Source organism: Xiphophorus hellerii, chromosome 19 (assembly GCF_003331165.1).
Source record: "Xiphophorus hellerii strain 12219 chromosome 19, Xiphophorus_hellerii-4.1, whole genome shotgun sequence".
Taxonomy (NCBI): Eukaryota; Metazoa; Chordata; class Actinopteri; order Cyprinodontiformes; family Poeciliidae; genus Xiphophorus; species Xiphophorus hellerii.
The window spans coordinates 14,323,169-14,346,745 of NC_045690.1; the positions used below are offsets into that span (position 1 = coordinate 14,323,169).

Here is a 23,577-nt window from a genome sequence, read left to right on the forward strand (position 1 = left end):
CCTCTGGGGTTGCTTTGTGCATGTTGCATGACGATGTCCAGGGATTCATTACTTTTGGATGAGAACTATCAGAACCCTTGGAGATCTGATACAAGTTAAATGCCAGACAACCCTCTGGTCCATCATTTGAACATGAAGTCTAATGTTTTACTCCTGTCAAGCTTTTTCCTGTGTTATTCGGGCATATTCAGATTGGTTCAGGGAAATAATGGATATTAAACATTATTTAGATCAAGCTGGTGAAGTAATTTAGAATAGAATTACTTTATTCATCCCGGCAGGGAAATTATTTAATTTTAATTATTTAATTATTTTTACCCCCAGAAATGAATGACAAAGATTATCGCTGAGGAAAAATACTCCCAATTCATGTTGCTAGCTAACAATTCAGTAAATGCAATACACTGAAAAGTTTACTAAACAGCACTCTGTTTAGTAATTCAGTAAATTATAAACAATAAAAACAAAACAATCAGCTGTTTTCCATTTACTCGAGTTAAACCGACAGGCTGACTCACAGTTTTAATTTCAACATGCTTCCTGAGAAGTATCTTCCAACCCGCAGTTACAAACGGATTCCAGATTAGGAAGCTTTAAGTGTGAGTTTGTATTCTTTCCATGATGTTTGGAGAATAAGCTTAGAATTAGTTGCATGTTGGCAAATCTTCTAATGAACAGCTTAGTGCTTGTTTCCCTTGCAGATTATTCAGTTGAGTGGACTGAGGAGGAATCAATTACCACAACTTAACTTTCATTATTTATCCCACTGCCAACGGTTTCAAAAAAAAAGAAAAAAAAGACCACACTATATTTATGAGTAGATGTCTGCCTTTAAATCAGGGTCAAATTCAATTCCCTGAAATTGTATTTTCCTGGGATAAATCCCTCTGAGGACGAAGGATGGGAGGATTGGGGGAGGGAAAAGAACGAGAATCCCTCCAGAAATGTAAAGACAAGAGAAAATCTGTTTTTACAGACCACCGCTGCTTTCTCAGCTCTGTTGATTAGCATTAATGTTGCACTGCGGAAGTCTTCTCACACACAAACACACACAGAAAGCATCTCCCCTCACACTGCCTCCCCCCCCCCCCCCCCCCCCCCCCCCCCCAACCCCTTTCTGCCTGTGTGATTCCAAAGGCTGGAGTTTTTTCCTTTTAAATTAAATGCATGCTGATTGTTATTGCGGCACCCCTCCCTCGTGTGGAATAGTCGAGGTAAATGTCACTAAGTAAGTGCTGCACTATTTTCCTAGCTGGTTGTTAGCAGCAAAATAAAAGCCCGGAGAGGTGGAGGGAGGAGGAGGTGGATGAGAGTTCCCGGTATCCATGTTATCAGGAAGCAGCAGGAGGACCGGACATATGTCGCTCCTCTCATTACAGGCCGAGGCGGCGATAACGGGGCACTTAGTGGCACATTTGAAACGACGATCATGGCTGAAGGAGAAGCAGGGAGTTCAAGTCGGGATGAACATCACCACAGGCCGCATGTATTCACAGCCGTGCTTTATTTAAAACACACAACCTCCGCAGCCGTTCCAGCGTCACACAATTTCCCTAAACGCCATCTGGGAACCAGCGTGCTGAACTGGGGGGAGAAAAAAGGATAAAACCTTGTCTATGTGTAAAAGACTCTACTTTACATGCTCTGCGCCTAATTGAATTGGGAACAGTTGCAGTTAAAGTAAAAGGCATGTGTGATGCACTATTGGTGGGGCACTATTAGGGCGAATTGAATTTCCACGCCTGACTGAGTGGAATATGAGAGCTTTTGTAAGTGGGATAATATTACAGGCCTGGACTCGGTGAGTGGAGAGGCTTCGGCACCACAATGACCACATTTTAACAAAAACACATCTGTCAGCTCATGTAAATGATCTGCTAATCACCCGGTTGCAGATTTAAAGTCACCGAATGGAGATGGATTTTATAGTCAGCTGTCCAATTTTTATTCCAGAGTAAATCCTTTCAGACATAAAAAAGGGGATATTTTAGTCTCAACATGATGTCACTAAAAATAAAAAATGGTCGCATGCAGAAAGAATTGAATGGCACAAAAACAGAAAGATTTTTCTGAATGCATTAGCATGAAATGTGCACACTGAAAGTGCCCTGCCAAAATATTTATACCTGTGTCATTATACCAAATTAAGACCACCCCTTACTCTCCGTAACCCATGTTTGTTCAAATCAAGACAAATTTAGAGAACCTCATTTGCGTGTGAAAGCACTCATGATTCTGCTGCACTTCAAACAGAATAGGATCTTCCTGGCCACAGGTATCATCTCTGAGCTCTTTCTCTGACCTCGTCACGTTCTTCAGCCTCTTTTCCTTTTAGAAAGAAACACTGTTAGGTGTTTTTAGTATTTTATCAGCACTATAAGAGGCTGCCAATGAACTGCACACCACCAAAGGGTGCAATCCAGCAGTCTGTGTGTATACCTTGGGGGTGTATACTCCAGTTACTCCAGCAGGTAGCATAGCCTACTGTCCATGCAGGGCTGCAGGAGTGCTGATGTTTATCTCTAGAAGTCATTGCGAAAGAGGCAAGGTACACTCTGAAAAACCTGCCAGTCCATCACATGGCAACACAGAGACACAACCATACACTTTCAAAATCACATCAAAGGACAATTTGGATGGACCAATTAATCACAGTCATCTTTTTCAAGTACACCTCTCTTAAGTAAACAGAAAGGGGCGGGGACGGACCACTGTCAGTCTCATACCTTATTTGGAAATGGGACCACTGCACTCCGGAAGTGAGTTTTCTATTTCCTATATTATCCAGGTTCTCCCGTTTTTATTTTCTTTTGAAATCTGTGATATATCTACATCTTTAGGAAGGAGTTTCACTCTCAGCATGTATTTGAACTTGTCTCTTTTATTAACTTCAGCGCAGCTCATAGTTTTTAGCAAATTCTGTAGCTTTCTGTGTACTTCTAAATCTTCTCTTTCGTTGCATCTTTTTGGGTCTACTACTGCCTCTAGTGGTGTGGAGGTGGTAACACAACTAATATAATTTACTAAATGAGAATACCACAAAGTCTTTATTATTTGCTATTAATTCCAGCCTTACTGGCACCGTGAAGGATAAATTATGAAACACCACATTTTTAAAAATTTCTTAAGGATGTAGAGCTAATTAAATGACATAAACGAGACCTTTATATATTATAACTAACATCTATATATCTCCATCAATTGTAGGAGGAATAAATTAAATGAGACATGAAAAACAACATGATCAACTATGATAAAAATACCATTTACAATGTATACATAAGAAACTGAAGCAAAAGTCAATAACTATCAAATGAATTAGGTTCACAGAAGAATAACAAATCTGGTTGTTACAACTAGGATTGTTAAACAGGTACAACATGCAAAACTTCATATTTTTGCTTATGTGGTGCCATATATGTTATTCTGAGAGAGTTTTTGTTGGTAGAGTTATATAGAAGAAAAAATAAGATGAAACTATTTAGTCTATCTAGGTGGAAATTTTCCTTCGACTCTAAAACTATAAAATAAAACACATTCATAGAATCACAATATCAACAATTTGTACATCGAGTAAAACACTTAGCATGTTACAGGTAAATGTTATCATTTAGTTTGGTTAAAAATGATTATTGCACTGTCAATAAATGACTCGTAATCAATGTTCTTAGGCACCAGAGGGAAACAGTAATGCCTTCATGAGCTCAGAGGTTCAAACTGATGAATAGAGGATGAATTCTCTCTCCTGAAATTTCTTGCCATCTTCGATGTTTTTTCAGAAAACAATTGAAACAGAGGTGTTTTATCTGCCATTCAAAGTATTCTTAAAAGTTTGTCTGTTATTCTGCAGCTCATGTGACCAAACCAGCCGATGAGATGAAAAGTTAACATTGTCAACATTGTCTTCTACACAAGCTCTAGTTGGATGACCCCAAGTTCACTAGGTTTCACTAGAGTCTCTGAAAACATTTCTTAAAAATATAGTCAGTGTTTTCAGGAAAGTTGAGTTGACTGTCCAGGAATGACCCAAGATATTTAATATTTGCCTCAGTTTCAACAGGTTGGCCATCGAGAGAAACTGGAACCACTTTGAGGTCTTGTTTAGGTCATTTAATTAGCTCTACATCCTTAAGAAAATGAACAATTAATAAATAATAAAGAGTTTGTGCTGTTCTGATTTAGTAATGTATTTGTATTAGTTGTGTTACCACCCCCACTCCACTAGAGGCGATAGCAATCCCGGAAAATGCGACTAAGAAGCAGATTTAGAAGTACACAGAAAGCTACAGAATTTGTTAAAAACTGTGAGCTTTGCTGAAGTAAATAAAAGAGACAAGTTCAAAGACATGCTGAGAGTTCAACTTCTTCCTAAAGGTGAAGATATATCACAGATGTCAAAAGAAAATAAAAACGGGAGATCGGGAATAATATAAAAAATAGCGCCCCCTTCACTTCCGGAGTGCAATGGTGCCATTTCCAAATAAGGTATGATACTGACAGTGGTCCGTCCCCACCCCTTTCTGTTTGCTGCAGCAAGGTCCTTCTCATCTTTTTGGACAGTGGGAGGAACCTGGAGTACCGAAGGGAACATGCAATGTCCATGCAGGAAGTCCCCTGACTTGTGATAAGGAACTTGCTGTGGTTATTATGATGACTAGATTGAACATCAGGTATTTCTGGATATTTTTCAGCCTCAAAAGTTAATCTTCCCTCATCCGTTCTGAACTATTTTTTCAAAAGAAATGGTGCTGTCAGACATATATCAAAGGAGAACTACTAAAGTAGCGTAGAAGAAGAAAAGCAATGGAAGCCAGCTTGTAGAGAGGTGTTTGTTTATTTATTTATGTTGCTATTAAAGGTGAAATAAACCAGATTAGGATGGAGCAGCTAAAATGTTACCATTGCTCTTTTTATTTTGCTTTTCTAAATATAATTTATTGTGAAAAAAGTTTTCATTTGTAGTAACAAAAAGGATTGTGGAGAGTTCTTCTTATCAATATCTTAAAATTGTAATTATTTGTTGGTTTAAAGATTCCTGTTTCAGATTCCAATTTTTCTCAGACAAAATCAAAGAAAACTCAAAGAAACATGTTTGCGACTGAAAACCTCCAGCCTGCATCCCTCTGAATGTTCCAAAGTCACTGTTTCTGAGGAGGTTTGTTCTCAAGTCTTCTTCATGTCGAATCCAGATCAGACCTGATGTTGGAATAATTTCTATTCCTAATCAGAAATGTGCCGATCATCCCCGCTGCGTTCTCTTTTCTCCATTAAACATGGTGTATACTGAAGCATTGCGTCTGATTTCAACGGAGAGCGTGAAAACTGCAGAAGTGAATCTGAAATTCAGCTCAAACATCTCACACACACACACTCACCCCAATATACACACACAGCTCCACTTTGAGTGCTTGCCTCATCCTCGGATGTGTACATTATTCCTGACATCAGCCATTTAAGGGGACGGTATCTTTGACACAAAGTGGCTTTAATTAAGTCGCTAAACGCACACTATCACACATGAAAAAAACACGGTGGACGAACAAAGCTTGAGACAGAAGGAAACGCTCTGAAAGTCAATTACAATTTTATGTTTGCTTTTAGATCTCTCTTTTTTTTAATGATAAATGAAGTTACTAATTTTGTCTGAGCTCTTTCTAGACACTGCAGCTTTAATTGCTAATTGTTAACAGCAAATGAATACATTTGCATATTAATTAGGTCCCAATTTACATTTTTAATTTGCCGCCTTCAAAGAGTGCGAGATAAAAGGTTGTGTTGTTTTAAATTATTTATCCTTCAGTGCAGAAAAGATGCTGAAAGGAACAGTGTGGGCCTGATTTTTAACCCCGAAGAGCTGTCATACACTAAAACATATAAATATATATCAGTTATTTATGGTGTCTGTCAGTTAATTAAAGAAACAGAAAAGAGAAAACTGGTGAACTCAAACATTTTTTAGCACAAAGCCGTCCGGAGAGGCAGAGTGGAGGCACCAGAGAGGATTTCTGTGGCAGCGGAATTTGGAATCCAGATTCTTTTTTTTTCCTCTTTGTGGAGAAATGTGTGTGAACGCCTTTATCACTCCATTTTGTCCTTCCTCCCTCCTGACACATCAATTGCTTCGGCAGCCAACGCCTTGTTTTTTTGGGGGGGGTTTTTTCGGCAGCAAAGAGGGAATGAACGAACAAGTTCAGAAATTCATTAAGATGAGAAACAGCCGCCGCCTGCTCGTTGTGGGAAGGAAAATGTTTCACTGTGTGTGAGATGAAGTTCACCTTCTTACTGTCTGTTGGATTTGTGATCAACACAACTTCTTCCCAAGCTGGACATGGTGACTTCTAAAAATAATGTGGATTAACTACTGAAGTAGAAAATCAGGACAGGGATTGCGTCAGAATCTCAACATTTCTTTTAAGAAGCTTCATGCTGGAATCCCACAGCTAAACAAGGTGATAATAGAACAAAATAAGACAAATATGATGGATATTACCTCAGCAGGATTTTCACCTCCGTTGAGTTTCTTCAGTAAAAAAAAGAAAGAAGTTTTATGTGTTCTTATAAGTGAGAGACCTTCCCTAAGAAGCAACTTATTTCGAACAGATTCCATAGAGCATATCTCACGTATCTCGAAGCAGTCTGAAGGAAAGGCAGTGGCCTAGAGCGCCACCTACAGGAGGCTGCTACCACAGGAAGTTGATATAAAAATTTTTTTTAGTCTTTGTATGAAGCAGAAAAAATGGACACTCTATTTTTTGTAAATATTTAAAAAGTTGAACTGCAAAACATTTTCATGTATGGGGAAAATTTAGATTATTACATTAATTTTTATGTATTTTAGAACATAAAAATTATCAAAATTAAAATGTTAAAATATGTGTACCCTTCATAAATATGTTTTACATTTTAGTTTGATCTTATTATGTAATTGATTAATTTATTGTTAAATGAACAGTATTTCAGATTTATTGATTTTGTGCAGGAAAAAAGTTCCAAATGCAAAAAAAAAAAAAAGTCAACATCCTTTATTCTTATAATGAGATGTATTAAAATATATGTAACATAATTAGTTTTTCAGATGAAAATGTGTGTGATTTTTTGTTTCAGACTGTTGGCGTGGTCTTTTCTCAAAAACAGTTTAAACTCTGCAGTTTTGTTATACGGCATAGGAGCAGAACGAACTCGCTTTGCCCTTTTAAAGTCAAAAGACGACGACAGCAGAGGGAGAGAATGAATCCTCCAATCTACTGCGAGAGACTGCTGCATATGTTACACCAGCCTCCAGTTTTTACACAAAACAAACAAACATAAATAAGTTAAATAATGAATCAAAAGATCAAATCATTTCCTGTTTTTTGGTTCTTTTTTTTATTTTTACAATGCATATTGCAATGAGATTTGCTTGATAAAATAAATAAATATCCTTAATAATAATAATAAGAAGAATATGGTAAATTTTTATTACTTTTAGATCATTTCTCTTAATTTGTTAATTATTAATAAGTATTATATTCAAATTGCTTTTATAAAAATTAACCAGATTTATTGTTAAAACGGTAATCGCAGTGACATTAGCCTGCGATGAAATAATAAATATAAAACTATACAAATAAATAAACAACCTAAAAAACATATATGATAGTGAAGGATGCAATGAAAGGATAATGAGGTTTTCCTTCAAAAAAATGTTTTTTTCCATGAACAGTCGGAAAACGTATTCCCTCCCTACAACTGCTTTCCTTGTACTTTGATCAGTCACTGTTGCCTTGACGAAAATCACAGCAGCAATGGAGGAGGGGTGGGATCCCCTAAAAATTTTATTATACAATTTAAATGGAAGAAAATCATTCTAAATAAAAGCACATTGTAAATACTGTCAAGCCTGCCTCACAAATCCCGCTTGTTATATTTTTATCAGTAATTTCACCAACTGTCACAGTGGAAGCAGCTCGTGCATGCGCTCCGCTTGTGAGTGTGTGTGCATCTTGATCTTTTTATGGCAAATTCAGGCACATCAACCAATTACACACACAGAGACAGAACAGTTTATGTCCTATTGATCAGTCTAATTTCAACAAGAGAACATTGCTGCCACCATCCTTTTGTCCTCCAAGTCCTTTTATACTCGGTGCGTCTTTACGAACAGGGACTTGTAATCGGGAATGTAAAGAAAACATGTTGCAAATAATCCAGCAATGTATCCAGAGGGGAGAAGCTGTCAAAAATCTAGGATTTAAGGGGGTAACAAGGCCACTTCGCAGTTTTTAATCCGACCTGTCAAAGAAATAGACACAGGATACCTTTTAATTCATACATTTGTAAAGATGTTCTGCAAAATCTGTGTAGTTAAAAAAAAACAAAAAACAATTAGTGCAATTTGCACACTAATGGGGCCCCCTGGTGGAGCCTTACTGGAGCTTCCACAAAGTGTTCAGACTTTTTAAAGATGACTTCAGAAATCACCTTAGAGCTACATTTACAGAGTCAGTCCTTATTTAAAGCTACAATCTCTATGTCCATTTGCAAGCTTACAGCTATAAAAATCCACATCCACTTGCAACATACACATACTACATGATCTTACAAGCTCTTGTTTATGTAAAACAGGCTTTTTAAAGATCTCAGTCACCCTGTTTTGCTTGTCAGTAAAAGAAAAAAAAAAAAAGAAAGCAGCGTGTTTTCCATCACCGCACAAATCTGCCACCTCCGGTGATTGATGCAGTCAAATTAGATGTATGTGGAACGCTGGCTCCAGCAAATGAACACATCAACTGATGACCAGCTGTTTCTAATTATTATACACTGGTTAATTAGGACGCCGTGTCACCAGCATCGACGGCGGCAGTAAACTGTGTGAAATTCATAATTCATGCTCCGGCGTCCAATGCGCCTCCCTGATCAAACCGCCACGGTGGATGGAAAAGGCCGTGCAGAAAGAGAGCACGGAGTATTTCTGTGTGTGTGTGTGTGTGTGTCGTATGTGTTCACAGCTCTTCCTCACACCTCTCCCCGTCTCTCTCAGCAGGGTGTGTGTGGAGGAGGCAGCGTTGAATGTCTGGATCTCAAAGGTAAGATGAGCGCCTCACTCTGTCTTCATTAAATATGACTTTATGTCACATTCACAACAGACTCACTGCTTTTAAAAATGTTTCACATGTTTGAACAAAAATGTAAATGTAAAAAAAGAAATACATGAATAAGTAAAATATGAAAGAAAGGAGTTTGTTCTCCATTACCAAAGCCTCATATGCAGTTACAACTACACGATTGCTTTACTTTTATGGCTTGTTGTCGGATTATGACTGGAAATTTACCAGTAAAGCTCCTAGTGGAGGCAAGAACAGAATGGTGCCTCTGCTGCACTCCATGGGCTCTAATTATTCTCCTTTTTTGTCACGGTTTGTGATTTCTGTGTCTGGTTTTGTTATGTTTTTTCTTGGGTTGGATGTTTACAGTCTGATTTGGGTTTTGTTCCGTTTAACCTCGGTTTATCTCTATGTTTTATTGTTCATCATTTTCTTGTTTGTTTTTTTTTTTAAAGATCATTTTGACCCCCTCATAGTTTTGTTTTTTAGCGTTTTTTATTGGTTGTTTCATTAAGGATTGGTCCAACTGTGTTTTGCAATCAGGATTTTTCTGAAGACTGTGCCATACTATGGGTTGCGTGTTCCATCAAAATGTTGCTCCAGGCTTTAACCGGAGACTCTCTCCTGCATCCTCACCACAACCTGTGTAGCATCTTCTTAAGACCAGGCCTGGTTCAGAACCTTGACTGATTCTCCCATTTGATATCAGGTAGCACCTACTCACTAGAAGATGGTGCCACCTTAGAATAATGCTACTGCCATTATTGGGACTCATGGCCCCTTTTGACGATAAACATCTCTATGGTTTAGAGCCTACCTCGCTGGTGTTGTAAGCCTGCCGAGTCTGGTTGAAAACATGACATCAGAAGTCTGACAAGAGGAATTCTCGCACACCCCTGCACTTCTCCGCCTGCAATCTTTTCTGATTCTCTTCCTTTTTTAGTCAGACAAAAAGACAAAGACTAAGCTACCATGTCTCCATTTTTGTGTTCTGTACAGATCACTTTGCGGAACTTTTTGGACTCTTTGTCTGCCCACCATATAACGATGACACCCACTTGAGCTGTTACTCAATTGTAAGAGAAAAGTGCCTGAGCTGTCTAGAGAAGAGTTGAACCGTCAAACCACAAGGTGCTAGTAAAAAGGGGCCATTAGCCTCAGCATAAGACCCTCTTGGACAGTCTTGAAAGCCAATCAGATTACAGGGGGACAGATATACTCTCATCACAATAATAAACACTACATAAGCTTTGTGCACACTCCACACCCTATATGTAACCCAGTTCTAAGACTCAACATTCAGGTTGTTTTTTGGTGTTATGATAATATCTTCATCCACAGCAACCTACAGCTTTAATTCCACTAAGTATTTTTCTTGGAGCTTGTCAAAACTTAGTCAAACTCTTTGAACCCGAAAACAGTCATATATTTTGAATTATATTATTTTATTAACATTGATGTATAAAGACTGCGATGGACTGGTGGCCTGTCCAGGGTGTATTCCTCACACAGTAGTTCTGTGTTTCCACAGAAAAACTGTGTTTCCATGTTTGTTTATGATGTTTTCAAAACAAGTCTTTCCTAACAGTAGGGTGAAGGTGTAAGTGAAGTCACAGTGGGCATCTCTATTGTCACACACTGATCATGTCTGACATCCGAGGATCTCCATGTTACTATCTTCCCTCTGTCATCTTTCAGTAAGGTGATTAGTGTTAAAACAGAGGGGGTTAAGGGTGCTCTGGAAATGGTTATGATAATAATTATTATCCCTCTCTCTTAGCTGTGAATATAACATTTAACCTAGAAGCTGAAACTAAAATACTTTAAAGTCACAGAAATTTGTCTGATCAGTAACAGTTTGATTTGGACAACTTTAGATCAAGGTTCAGTAAGAACAATAATCAGATTACAAAGTTAACAACCAAATATTCACATTAAAGAGACAAAATAATCACTCAGTTAATTTTTTTTTTCTGTGAAGGTTATGAGTGCTCACTCAACAAACCTAGCCATCTCTCATTCTGAATGAAATGGTCATTAGCAAAGGTCTCTGATACTCCACAATCCCATCAGAACACCAAGATGTGCAACCATCTAACCGTTCTCAAAACAAATGAATATTGCAACCTCAAAAATTGCCTCCATTCTGCAGTAGATAAAAATAAAATCTTGCAAGTTTGTAACAATGCAACAACTTCTGAAGAGAAATTATTCTTGTACTTGAAACTGGAGCACCCTGAAAAAACATGCAAAAGGATGGTAGACATGAAGCATATGGAAAAGCATCCAAGCTCCACATAGAAATGCCCAAACCAGAATTTTATCCCAGGAGCTTCTTGGATTCAATAAGGCTAGAAATCCAGGAGGAACTTCTAAAATATCTGCTTCTTTTGTATTTTCTCCATAGGTTTGAGAACTTTTCCTTATGTCCAATACAACATGTTGGGATGTTTGTACTCACTGTGTTACTATGTATCTAGTGACTTTAACTTTAACAGACATGTACACTAATACAAAATGACATGTAAGGAAAAATAAACTGGAAGTGCTTGATGTAGTTACAGTATCAGTTCAAACATGATCTTTTGGCTTTGATGTGCTTTTTCATTTTTCATTTTGATATTTTTTTTCCTGTGGTAAAGAAACATGAAAATATTTATCTCTTGCAAGAAGTTAAGCTGTTGTGTACAGGTACTTTTATTGATTACTGCAGTCTGCAGGCAGACAGTAATCAATGCACACTCGAGCATTCACATCTTGGAAGTCCAATCATGAAAAACCGGAGCTATCATCATTATTTTCCCTCTGTGTTTCTGATTAAGTTTCAGAACTTTATTAAAAGAAAAACATAAACACACAGGTAAACTCCGACTATAAAGGAAGTTGTTTTGTCCTGATTTAGTTTTTTTTTTAAGCTGAAATACTCATTTCACAAAAAGGATAAAACATGTTCAGAGCGGTGCAATTTTGCCTGTTAGCAAACAGCCTCCCAATTATCTTGTCTTTGATTGCTTGCCTCCATCAAGGTGAGCGATTAGACCACCGCTCCTGTGAAGCTCTGGAAGTCGTCCTGAAATCGCTGCACTTTGATTTCATCAATCTGCAGGCAGCGCAACTGGAGGAAAATGTGAGTTTTATGAGCAAAACTTATTTTCCCCCGTCTTCGTCTTCCAGTTCCAATACAGTTTCATATTCAGGCCTTTCCTTGTATCAGATTAGAAACTGTTTCTTTTTTTTCCTTCCCAAAGAAACTTCATAACATTCCTGTCAAATTTCAGGCCCTGCTTTCTTCATTTTACCCCTTCACCATGTTTTTCTGTTCCAGGGAGCATCGTCCTTGCTGGATATGATTTTGTACTATGAATCCACAACATATCTTGACATTTCTGACAACGGCAGTATGGGAACATCATCTTGGAGGGCCCTCGCTCATTTGATAAAGCAGGTTGGCTGACGCAGTGGAACAGTAATCTTTTCATGTAGGCTTTCTCACAGGGATAATGTTGATCCGGAAAAAGTGAGTTTGTGGTGCATTAAGTGGAGAGAAGATGCAGGGTCGGACAAACACGGTGAGAAGTCTTCTTCACTCTGCAGACACATGCAGCCACAAACTCGCTGAGGATTAAAAAAGCAGCGTCACAGGTTGTATCAGTGGATGTAACTGATAACAACAGGTTACAACCAGCCAGATCTCAGCTCTGTGTGTGAACCCGACACAGTTCAGTCTGCGTCAGTAAGAAAGCAGGAAGGCAAGCTTCTTTATTTTGCTGTACACTGAAAACAGTGTACCGGCATTGACAGCAAAGTACAAGTTAAAGCAAGTTAATAGCTTTATTACATCTGCTTATCTCTGAATTAAGCACAGAACAGCTCCAATCACTTTTTTGCTGAGCTATCTTTATGTCCTAAGTACCCATTGGGTTTCTCCAAGCAGCTCTTTTAGTGTCCCTGGAGATAGATATAGTATGTCTTGGTTCTCCAAGACATACTATATCCCATTCTAACTTGGAAGACAAACGTTGGATGATAAACTAACCAGGAAATGGATTTAACCTATTCTCCAAGTGAACCATCTTGCAAATCTGAAAGGAGAATTCTTCTGGGAACTTGGAAAGGGAACCTTCACACGTTGGTGTTGCTACTGGATTTCATGCAGTCAATTTTCAGTCACCAATTCAGATAAGATAAGATAAGATAAATCTTTATTGTCATTGTCACAAGAACAACGAAATTTAAAAAGTGCCATCAGTCAGTGCATATGCTTAAAAACAAAAAATAACTGTCTCACAATTCACATAGAAAATACAGTATGTCTAGCTAATTTTATGTTTAGCTAGACATAGACGTTAGTCTATCTTCATTAACTGAAAAGGCTGCTTGTTACATATAGCAATGTCGTGCAAGATATTTATTACATTTATAATTAAAATTGGTCAAGCAGAAGTGATTTATAAAACAAAGAAAACTCCTTGCTCTTTTATTTGACTTGGATTGCTTCAATATTGATCAATGTGTAATCTTAACTGTATACAGAAACACAAATTTTACAAAAAAGGATTAAGTGTAAAAATGGACACAAATCAGAACACATTTATTTTCATAACATGTTTGAACTAATGGATTAAATTAATGTAATTCTACCCTTCCTGCAAATTATTTTCTGACACAATTCTGTTCTATTTTCCATCCTGTTTCTGCTTGATCTTCTGGTTTCAGAGTGTGTGTCTATCTAGACTGGATGCTTGTAACGTGTGCCTGGTCGACTACCCAGTTCAGTCTTTATCTAAAGCTCTGCTGACCAGTCGACTCCAAGTGCTCCACCTGAACAATGCCCTGATCAGTGGCTCATCGCTGTTCACACTAGGTAAGGAACGGTCTTCTTTTCAGCATTGCTTTAATAGGCCAAGCTTTATCTGACAGATTGATGGCCTCACATTTTACTCTGGAATACTTTGATATAAAGAGAACTTCATGGTCGACTCAGTAAGTGCAAGGTGGCAGGTGTTTCTCTAAACAAGCCGAAATCATTAAGACCGCACACTCTGATGTTGGGTTGAAATTCTTGTGACGTTCACTCTTAGAAAGCTATCTCTTCATCTTTGAATAATCTTCTATGTTTAGAGTGATGTAATTCCTATATATTTTAAATAACCTTTATTACTCTTTCCAAATTGAAAACAGTTGCTGATTGCTGATGTGTTTCTAGCTTGGCATTGTGTGGTCACTATATGGTCACATCTGACCATGATCAATTACTAATGAATTTGATCATTAGCACTTGACTTAATATCTGGAAAACTGTAACCTGGATGCTAACCCTGCCCTTGAGAAACTTGTGTTGATTCTGCTTTTGCATTAGCTCAGACAAAATGTTACTATCAATGTGCTGAAACATTTTTTTACCCTCTGAACAATTCAGTTCAAGAGCTTCTAGTGTGTTTATGTTGTGAGTGTTTGTGTTCTTTGGTCAGCAGGACCAGATTTTGACCTGTGACCATCACTGCAGGTCTGGACCAGGATTAGAGGCCTAATCTCTTACCTGCCACTTTACGCACCACTGCACATGTCTGTAAAGGCTGTGGCAGCCAGGACACAGACACCCGCATGAATACATTTATTACAAGCAAGCACAACACAGAGAGAGTTTAGCGTTTTGCAAGGATCCATGCACAAACACACACCTAAACACATCTTAATTCGAGGCAGACACAGGCATAGATCAAATGTAAATCAGACAGATTGCACAGTAGCAGTCTCCCATTTGTCCTGAATGTGTGAAGAGTAAACCTTAACACATTGAGGCAATAACATGGTTTGTGTCTATTTTTGAAACTTATTCAAGAAAAAAAATATTTGGGTTCATTGAAGATGTCGTGTGCAAGTAAACTATTAATTTTAGCTTCTAGATATTTTTCAATAATGTATGTATCAGAGAAAGAAAGAAATCAGAGAAGTTTATGTTGCAACTGTCAGAAAGAATTAGCACTTTAGTCCACATTTTTTATTTCACACAAAAAATATTCAAGGTCAAATTTTGTTGAATTTACATAAAAATATCCTTTGATTTTGCCTATGATATTAAACTGAAAATAAATCCATTTGATTTAATGTGTTTAGTTTTCAAACATGGAATACATCTATCAAAAAACACACAACATTTTAATTTGAATATTTTTTTCATGATCAGATCATCAAATGAAAGAATTTAGTTTGTGTTTATGACTTCTCATGTGGACATGAAAATCAAAGTCATGCTCAGAGCCTGTCGCCTCCGCTCAGCTGGGAGCAGAACAGACCCAAATGGACTCAGTATGCTGCCCACTCTTCCCTCCTCGTTTTCAGGCACTTCCTGAATCTCTTTGATATTTTCAACTCTACCAAACCGCCCTCCTCTTCCCACTCACAACCCGCACTCTCCCCCCATCGTTCATGCCTTTACCGAGCCCCCTGGCCAATCCCTCCACCTTCCTCCCCAGCGGGGGTCCCAGCTGAGGATCACTGCCTTCGATCAGAGCGGATTGGGTGCTTGCAGTGGAGTTGGCCCGGATCAATCCCACCGATTTCACCATTTGCTCCCCGCTGGGCCTGATGACAATGTTGGCATTCCACATGCAAGCTTGTGGGTTTGATTAAATCTGTGGCATTGATCTAGGTGGAAGGACAGCAAGGGTCCAAAAACATGGACACACGTGAATAACAGCAGAGTACAGACAAAACAAAGGACACAAAAATACTCCAAACACAGTTGGATTTCGAATACATCTCTAAACAGTGATAAAGTCACGAAAAGAAGTGGTTAAGAGGCAATGCAGAAATTTGACAGGTGTTCTATTACCTCTTCTGAGAAGTAACGTGTCTGCTTTCACCTTTTTTTTATTGCGAGACGAAAGACCAACCGCTTCTTCATCGTAAGAACTGCTGGAGGCTAGGACTCCTGCTGTGAAATCATTTTCATGATCACGTTCACTAAGTCCCACTGCAGAGGCCTTGTGGTTGGCGTTCAGGACACAGTAGATCAGATTTAATACATATAAATTGAAACTACATTTCAGTTATCTCCAAGGTGAGGAGACAACCTGTTGGTTCTGGTCCTTTCTGACCCTTCAAACTGTCTCATATAATCCTTTCAGCAGACAGTGCAGCAATATTGACAGGACCCAACTACCTGCTGAAAAAGATTGCTGATAAAGTAATTCATATTGAGGAACATTTAACTGCCTGATTAAGGTTTGATCGCCTGCTTCACTCGGTAAAAGGTGGATGGTTGTCTTTGCCTCATTTGGAGAAGTTCCAATGTTTCGGCTGCCACCTATAGTCATCAGATTTAGATCGATCTGCTTGTGTTTCTTATCATTTTTAAATCCCTTTCTCCTCTTATTGCCTATAGTTTGCGCCTTGAAGACAAACAGAGCTTTATTGGAGCTCCATCTTTCCAGCAACCAGTTGAACGGCTACCAGGATGCCATGCAGCTGGGAGATCTGCTGAGATACAACAACACTTTGCAGATGTTGGAGCTCAGTGACAATGTTTTAGGAGATGCAGGTAAGTTACAGAGATGATGACAGATTAAACCTCACAAGTGGATTTGTGATAGGTTAGTACTAAAGTTCAAAAGACGAGTCTGGAGAGATACTGATGAACAGATGCAGGAAACTCCTAGGGTCAGAGGGTTACAGGGAGAAAAGATGGGAAACTGAAGGCTGGTTCATGAGTTTTAGCACTTTCAGTAAGTGCTAGGACTGCAGGCTTGGATGGGGTGGAACCTTCACATCTCTATCCTGATTACATAATTTATAGACCTCTTTAAAGTCAAACTTGACCCAAGCAACGCTAACCAACAGTGGTTGTTTTTCAGGATTGGAAGAGTTGTGTGACGGTCTATCCAGACAGACAAAAGGTCTGAAAGTCTTAATCCTCAAGAAGAACCAGATCACAGAGAGAGGCATGAACCACCTGGCCAAGACTCTGGTGAGGAGCATGAACACTGTGTTGTCTAATCCCTTGCAAATATAGGCCTTTTACTAATAAATGTGTATTATTATTTTTTTCATCAGTTTGTACCATCACAGAGCAATGAGAGTTGATTTAATAAAGGTATTGAAGGAAGTCCTAAATGTTTTATTGTCAAGAAAAGAATGTGTTCAAACTACGTACATTCATCATGCCTACATTATTCTGACTTCTGCTTTATTTATTCAAGTTAATTCATGCGAAAGGTTTTTCCACATCAGGACATTTTTGTCTTCAAGGGATTTTGTACTTTTCTTAAATCCTTTGAGACTGATTTGTTTGGTTACATGAATTGGTGTTACTTTGGTCTTAGTGCTGAAAAACAAGGAGAAGATTTTTCAGTCCTGTTTCCGTTCGCCTACTTGAGCACGTTGAATAACCTTCAACTGTCTTGGTTGGATACATAAACAACTTTTTCTTGTCTTGTGAGATACTATTGCGCAACTCAGACGGGTGGAAATTATAACTGAGCCATATGATCTGCAGTGTTACCAAAAGAAGAGCAGTTTGATGAAATAATTAATGTAAGCTGCCACTCCTAGGAGTACGCCATAATGACCATAATTAGACCTTTAGCTACTCATGTGGATTATGATGGAGGATTGGGAGGGTGGTATTTAGCCCATCTGCTTGGACTTTTTCCAGGAGATTAGTTGTTTTTTAAGTCTTGATAATGATGTCCAGGTTTCCTTTGTTCTGATAGTATTTGGGGGTGATTGTGTTACACAGAGCTCTTGTTGTTTTCCAGTTTAAAGTCAGCATGTCATGTGTGAAAACATACTGTGTTTTTGGTTCTTCACACTCCCCGCTTCCCCTTAAACTTCTCACTCTAAACCCTGTGGGGTTCACGTTTGACAGCTTTCAACCACGCAGTCGCCTCTTTAATTGTCTGCTATTATCCCTCGTGCATATCCATCCGGGATGCTCTCCCTGCTCCCGCCATGCGTCGGATGTGGAGGCTCTTCTGTGTGCCTCAACTTGGTGAGGAAAAAGGACTGAGAAAGGGGAGGGAGGAGGGTCTGGAGCGTGTTTGTTGTCACGGCGGTGCAAATTAACTCCAAAGAAGACGCTCTCCAGGTCTGTCAGTCGCCTGCCTGCGTGTTTCCACCCCCGTGCTCCGTCTCTTTTCAGAGCAGTGACCAGAGGAGGGTGGCGAGGCGACGGGACGCAGCCAGGAGTGGGTGTCGCGTTCCTCTTCAGGCGACGTGGGCCCCTCATGCACCAAACACCCCCAGCTTCATGCACCAGCTAATCAACCTTCAATGCTAATGTGACTCTGGAGAGAGAAAACAGAAGTTTTGAGTGTTTAACATGAGAGGAAATTTTTTAAAATGGAATAATATTCACAGCTGAATGATGGAAGTCCAAACTTTTCAGTCTCGCCACGCTAGCATACTCTTTAACACTGACACCGACAGCAATTTAAATTTAATGAACCCTGTTTTTGCAGCCAGGTCTGAAGATCCTGGAGGTCCTGGATTTAGGGGACAATCACCTGGGGAACGAGGGCATCCAGGTGATCAGGGAGCCACTGATGGTGAACAGTTCGCTGTTGCATCTCGGCCTTGCCCAAAGCAACATCACCTGTGAAGGTACAGCACACAATAATTTCTAAACATCTACTCTCTTGTAGATAATTCCATCAGTCGTCTGAGATTTTCTGTACTGCTGCTGCTGAATACATGTTGAGGAATACATTTGTGGTACTAATTTTTGAAGGTGCTTCATCTGTCCCTCCATGTAAAGGTGCTGTGGCACTGGCCGAGTTCCTTGCTGAGAGTCGTCTTATTCAGAGGCTGGACCTCCATCAGAACCGAGTGAAGCTCGGAGGCTTGATGGCCCTCAGCCTGGCGCTGAGGATTAATTGCTCTCTGTCTCATCTGGGTGTGGATCCCATACCTCCACAAGAGCTGGTAGGTGGCACTAATGTGGTCTGTCTCAGGATTTCCTGCTGCAGTTTTTTGGCTCTAGGGCTCTTGGAAATGCAGGTTGATTTATTCCAGTTGAGAATATCTTAGATCTTAGCAGTCCAATTTGCCGTAGTTCACAGAATCTAAATTAATATTAGCTTTCCAATACCAAACTGAGTTGGAATGCTTGTTAATCCATATTCTACCATTTACCCAAGACCAACGAGGGAATAAGAAATTCATCCTACTTTGTTATACTCCTACACTTAAACGTATTCCCAACCTAAAAATGGCAATCGAATCCATTCTCTTATTCTCTGTCCTAGAGTCCTAGCCTCAGACGTAGAGTTACTGCTCCGTAGACTGGGTTCCTTGCTTTAAGGTTTAAAGAACTTCAGAGCCTGAGGTCTTTTCCTGATGAGATCTGCCAGGCCTCATCATTTGCAGAACGGCAGAGATGGAATCCAGGGGTGCTACGGTGGTGCAGGTGTAATGCACAACCCACGTATGGCGACCTTAGTCCTTGACAAACGTCTTCAAAATAACAGATGACACTCAAAAAGGGCCCCCACCACACACTCACACACTTTACATTAGATTAGAAATGGTCCAAACACATAAAGGGTGTTTAAGGATGCTTGATTGTTTCCCAATCAGTTATGCTAGGATAAGGAGTCAACATTTTGAATCCAGATCAATCTGATGTGCAACTGTTGGTCAGGTTCTCCTGTCATGTGTCCTTTAAATATTGCGAAAAGTTTTGTTCACAAACTGCCCCAGTTCTCACAGAAGGTCATATCCTAAAGAACCCGTACAGGTTCGCTTTTTTCATGCTATATTGTGAATTTATAATAATGATACAATGAAAGCATAAAAAGCCAGTAATTTTGGGTTGGGGAATGTAGTGACTATGTCTCTATATTTCAGCTCTCCAGTAGTTTTGGGTGAATTTTTATGAATTTCTACTCAGGTTTTTGTTGTTTTCAGATTTGTCTCTTGTAGAGTCGAAGTTTGTGATGTTATGCGTTTTTTTGTCTCCACCTTTCCATGGTTGCAGAGGCCTGAGGAAAACGATGCCATAACTTTAATACATGCCCCTGCTGGATTCACTAAATAATTACCCACACTTGCCATCTGTTTGTCATGATTTTATCTCTGCTGACTTATTTGCATATTAAAGCATTAATTAAAATCTCGAAGGAAGGGGATGCTTACTTTAAAATTAACTCTGAAGGCAATCCGTGCACAGCTTCCAGAGTAGTTTTATTTTTGTTTGCAGAGGTTTACTGTTTGTCTGCGTGTTGTTTACACGATTAAGTCTGATTTTTATGAAACGCCTCCTCTGGCTAAAATCAGGCGAAAAGATGTGCCAGATTCTGGAGGATGTTTCTGTGAATGTGTGTCATTAAAGCTGGGATTTCTTCATCTTATTCCTCAGTTCCTTTCCTCCCCTAAAGCTGCCGAGAGATATGATTAGCATTCCCGCCGTTGTTGGGAGCTTGTGTGGCCGGGCATTTTAAGGGAGTTGTAATAAGGGAATTTTTTAAGCCGTGGCAGGTTCTGGAGCCACACAGATGGGATTTGTCTTGCCGTGGCCTATCCAGGTGGGAGGAGTGACGATCGTATTAAAAACCAAATCTTTCCATCAGAAAGCAGCGGGTGGCCAGATCAAGTGTTCCCGCTCATTCACATTCCCCAGGCCGCAGAGGAATACGTGGAAATTTGGGGAAAATAAGTGTTGGAGGGGGTTATGGCACTTGCTGATGTGCGTTGTGTGTGTTCCGCCGTGTGTGTGGTTTCATGGGGAGGTGAAGGGGGGGGTGACTGGGGATGCGCATATTTAGGGAGCGAGAGAAGAAGAAGGTAGAAGAAGGAGAGGAAATCTGGGTCCTCTCGTCTTTGTTTACAAGAGTCGGAGTTTTCATGTCTGTTGCCACACTGCTCCATTTGATCAGTGGCCTGTTTGCTGTTAATTATTAATTATTTACCCTTTTAAAATATTTATGCTCCCTGGCCCTGGTGGAAAGCAGCCTTTTCTGAGGGGCATCTTCTCTCTGTAGCCACTGCAAGAGGGAGTTGTGTATACATCCTTATCAGGGGAACCAGCTAATGAAGTGAAGTTCCTCTGCCCGACACGCTCTTAATCACACATTGGACAACGGGGCCGTGGCGCCTGTTTGATGCCTAAATATTTGGCTTTGGATTTGTCCAACATGAACGTCCTGTTAGCTTAAGAGTTAGGAGATAAGGCAGGAGAGTGTCCTCTTTTGAATGTCGCATGTCAGAGAGGAGCATAGTCTTGTCTGTGGGATCAATTTTGCAGTGAATTGTGTGTGTGAATATTCAGTAACTCATTGGTCTTGGTATACTGAAAAAATGGATGAACTAGTTTAATAAATAGTTTTTTTATTTCTTAAGCTGAATTATGCCATTTTAGTCTAAAAGATTAAGGGCAAAAATAAAATCACATTTTCCTTATAAACTTTTAAAACAAACCCACCCCTTTTTCCAGGATTATGTGGCCACTTTTACTCAGTAGTTGAACATAGCGTTATGCTCACAGAGAGTTGTCTATTCACAGCTCTCCTAAGGTTCCACAAAATATTTCAATCAGATTGATATTTGTACTGGCCCATTGTAACTTCTTGTTCCTTTTTGTTTTCTTGGCATTGACCGGTTCTGCTTTTTGTCTTGCAAACATCAGTTTGGGTTGTCTTTACAAACTCTCTCTTTGGGGCACTGACATGGTTGTTTGCCTTTTCCAATTTCTCTATGGTTTGTCAACCAAAGCAAAGTCACCTTTAGAAACTTGTGACATTTACTCCTTACTTGCTCTGCTTGGGTTAACTTCGATAGGTCATGTCCATTTTTTAACTTTGTTAACTTCTCTGTGCAAGTTTCTTTCTTGCTTTGCATGACATCTGAGAGTAGGGTTGTGTTTTTGTTGAACTTTGAGGAAAATACAGCACACAAGGAAGCATGGATTCAAATTTAGGTGTGGCGTGAAACAGAAGGGTCTCTGGGTATGTTTCTGGGTTCTTGTCCTGTCCCAGTAGGGCGGCTGGGTGACGGGACAGCCCGACCATGCATGCAGCTTGTATCATGATGACATTGCCGCTCAGGGGAGTGAGCAGCAACCACGCAGAACAAGTCTCACGGCAAAGCCTCGGAGGGTGGCAACAAAGTGGGCTCCAAGCAGATGGATGGATCTGAAATCAAACTGTTCCCAGATCTGCACTGAAACTGCAGTACACTACAAGGCTCACAGGACTCAGTCACCTTGATGGAGCAACTTCTTATTTCACCAGATGAATTAAAAGACACTTCCAAAGGGGGTGTATTGTGTAAACTATTTTTTTAGTTGTATATTATGTTATAGTCATCAAAAACGTACTTGGAATGTTGCTTTACCTATTTTATACATGTTTGAGGAATCATTGAATCTCCTACAGCAGCCAATCAGAGGTACTGAACCATTGGTCATATGTTATCTTGAGTTGTTATAAAATGCTATATGTAATAAACATAACTTAAAAGAATCTTGACTTTATAATTTGAAGCTTTGACATTGGCCTCTGTCCGTTTAGGAAGCTCCTAGGCTTTCTAACACTAACTGTTAAACACACCCGATTTATACATTTGATACCAGGTGGACATAACTGGACAATACAAGTAAGGACAAATATGAAAACTTAACCATGAAATTCTTTTTTGTGGCTGCATATCTGAGGGGATACCAGTGCAGTATTGTATTCTGATGTTATCCAACATCTGGAATCAGAGTTGACTTTTCCTTTTGATGCCTCTGAAAGGGACAAAGCTAGATGAGTCTCTCCAGCAGGCGACGGGAGTTTGGGGGTGGAATAGCTGAAGGGTAGCTAGGTGGGTGGGTGTGTGGGGGTTGGTGATCCCCTGTTTCTTTGCAAACACAACAACAACAACTGCAGCAACACACTCGTCGCTACGCTCCTGATGTATTTTCAGGCAAAAACAGGCATATTTGCCAGCTGTGTAATTTACTGCGGCTCTCATTTGCATATTAAAGCTTTAATTAGCCCCTCTGAGCGTGAGCGTGTCGGGGTGTGTGCGTGTGTGCTAGGTTGGGGTACGGAGTTGGGGGTATAATCACTTCAGTGTGCAGTCAAGAGAAGAGCGGAATGGGTTTGGATCAGGGCTTGGTTCGAGTCCTGGGGTAAGTGGAGCTGCTCCGTGCTCCGGTTCTGATCGATCACAGCAAGACTCATTTCCAAACGGTCCAGAAAAGGGTGACATGTTCTATCCTGAGAAAACATCCAAAATGTAACATCTACATTTCCACTTGAACAGGAACTGATGTCTGCGAAAAAAAGTTTTTTCGCTGGGATGAGGTAGATTTTCGGCTGTATCGAAATTAGTGTATTTCGCAAAACTGCAATGGAAACAAGTTTTTTTTTGCATCACACAAGTCATGTGATCAACAACTGTATGGTACTGGTGGAAAAGATGAAGAAGACAACAGGAAGTGATATGAAGATGATGGCGCGGCATGTTTTTTAATGAGTTATCGAATGAACAAATGTATTCATGTGTGATT

General features: G+C 39.6%; 1 protein-coding gene and 1 long non-coding RNA gene across 2 annotated transcripts in view; one reads left to right on the plus strand and one right to left on the minus strand.

Annotated features, from left to right (window-relative positions):
- The window catches only part of LOC116708554 (protein phosphatase 1 regulatory subunit 37), a 41,481-nt gene that overhangs the window by 4,153 nt on the left and 13,751 nt on the right, over positions 1–23,577 (plus strand). Inside the window, exons 3-10 of the mRNA XM_032546430.1 lie at positions 9,020–9,065; positions 12,110–12,210; positions 12,409–12,528; positions 13,800–13,947; positions 16,471–16,626; positions 16,940–17,052; positions 18,545–18,686; positions 18,841–19,007. Coding sequence (XP_032402321.1) covers positions 9,020–9,065; positions 12,110–12,210; positions 12,409–12,528; positions 13,800–13,947; positions 16,471–16,626; positions 16,940–17,052; positions 18,545–18,686; positions 18,841–19,007 — 993 coding nt within the window. The remainder of the gene's footprint in view (positions 1–9,019; positions 9,066–12,109; positions 12,211–12,408; positions 12,529–13,799; positions 13,948–16,470; positions 16,627–16,939; positions 17,053–18,544; positions 18,687–18,840; positions 19,008–23,577) is intronic.
- Positions 6,045–6,791, minus strand: LOC116708555 (uncharacterized). Its single transcript, XR_004336700.1, has 2 exons — positions 6,491–6,791; positions 6,045–6,361 (listed from the first exon to the last, which is right to left on the minus strand). It is a non-coding gene; the product is annotated as an uncharacterized LOC116708555 (long non-coding RNA).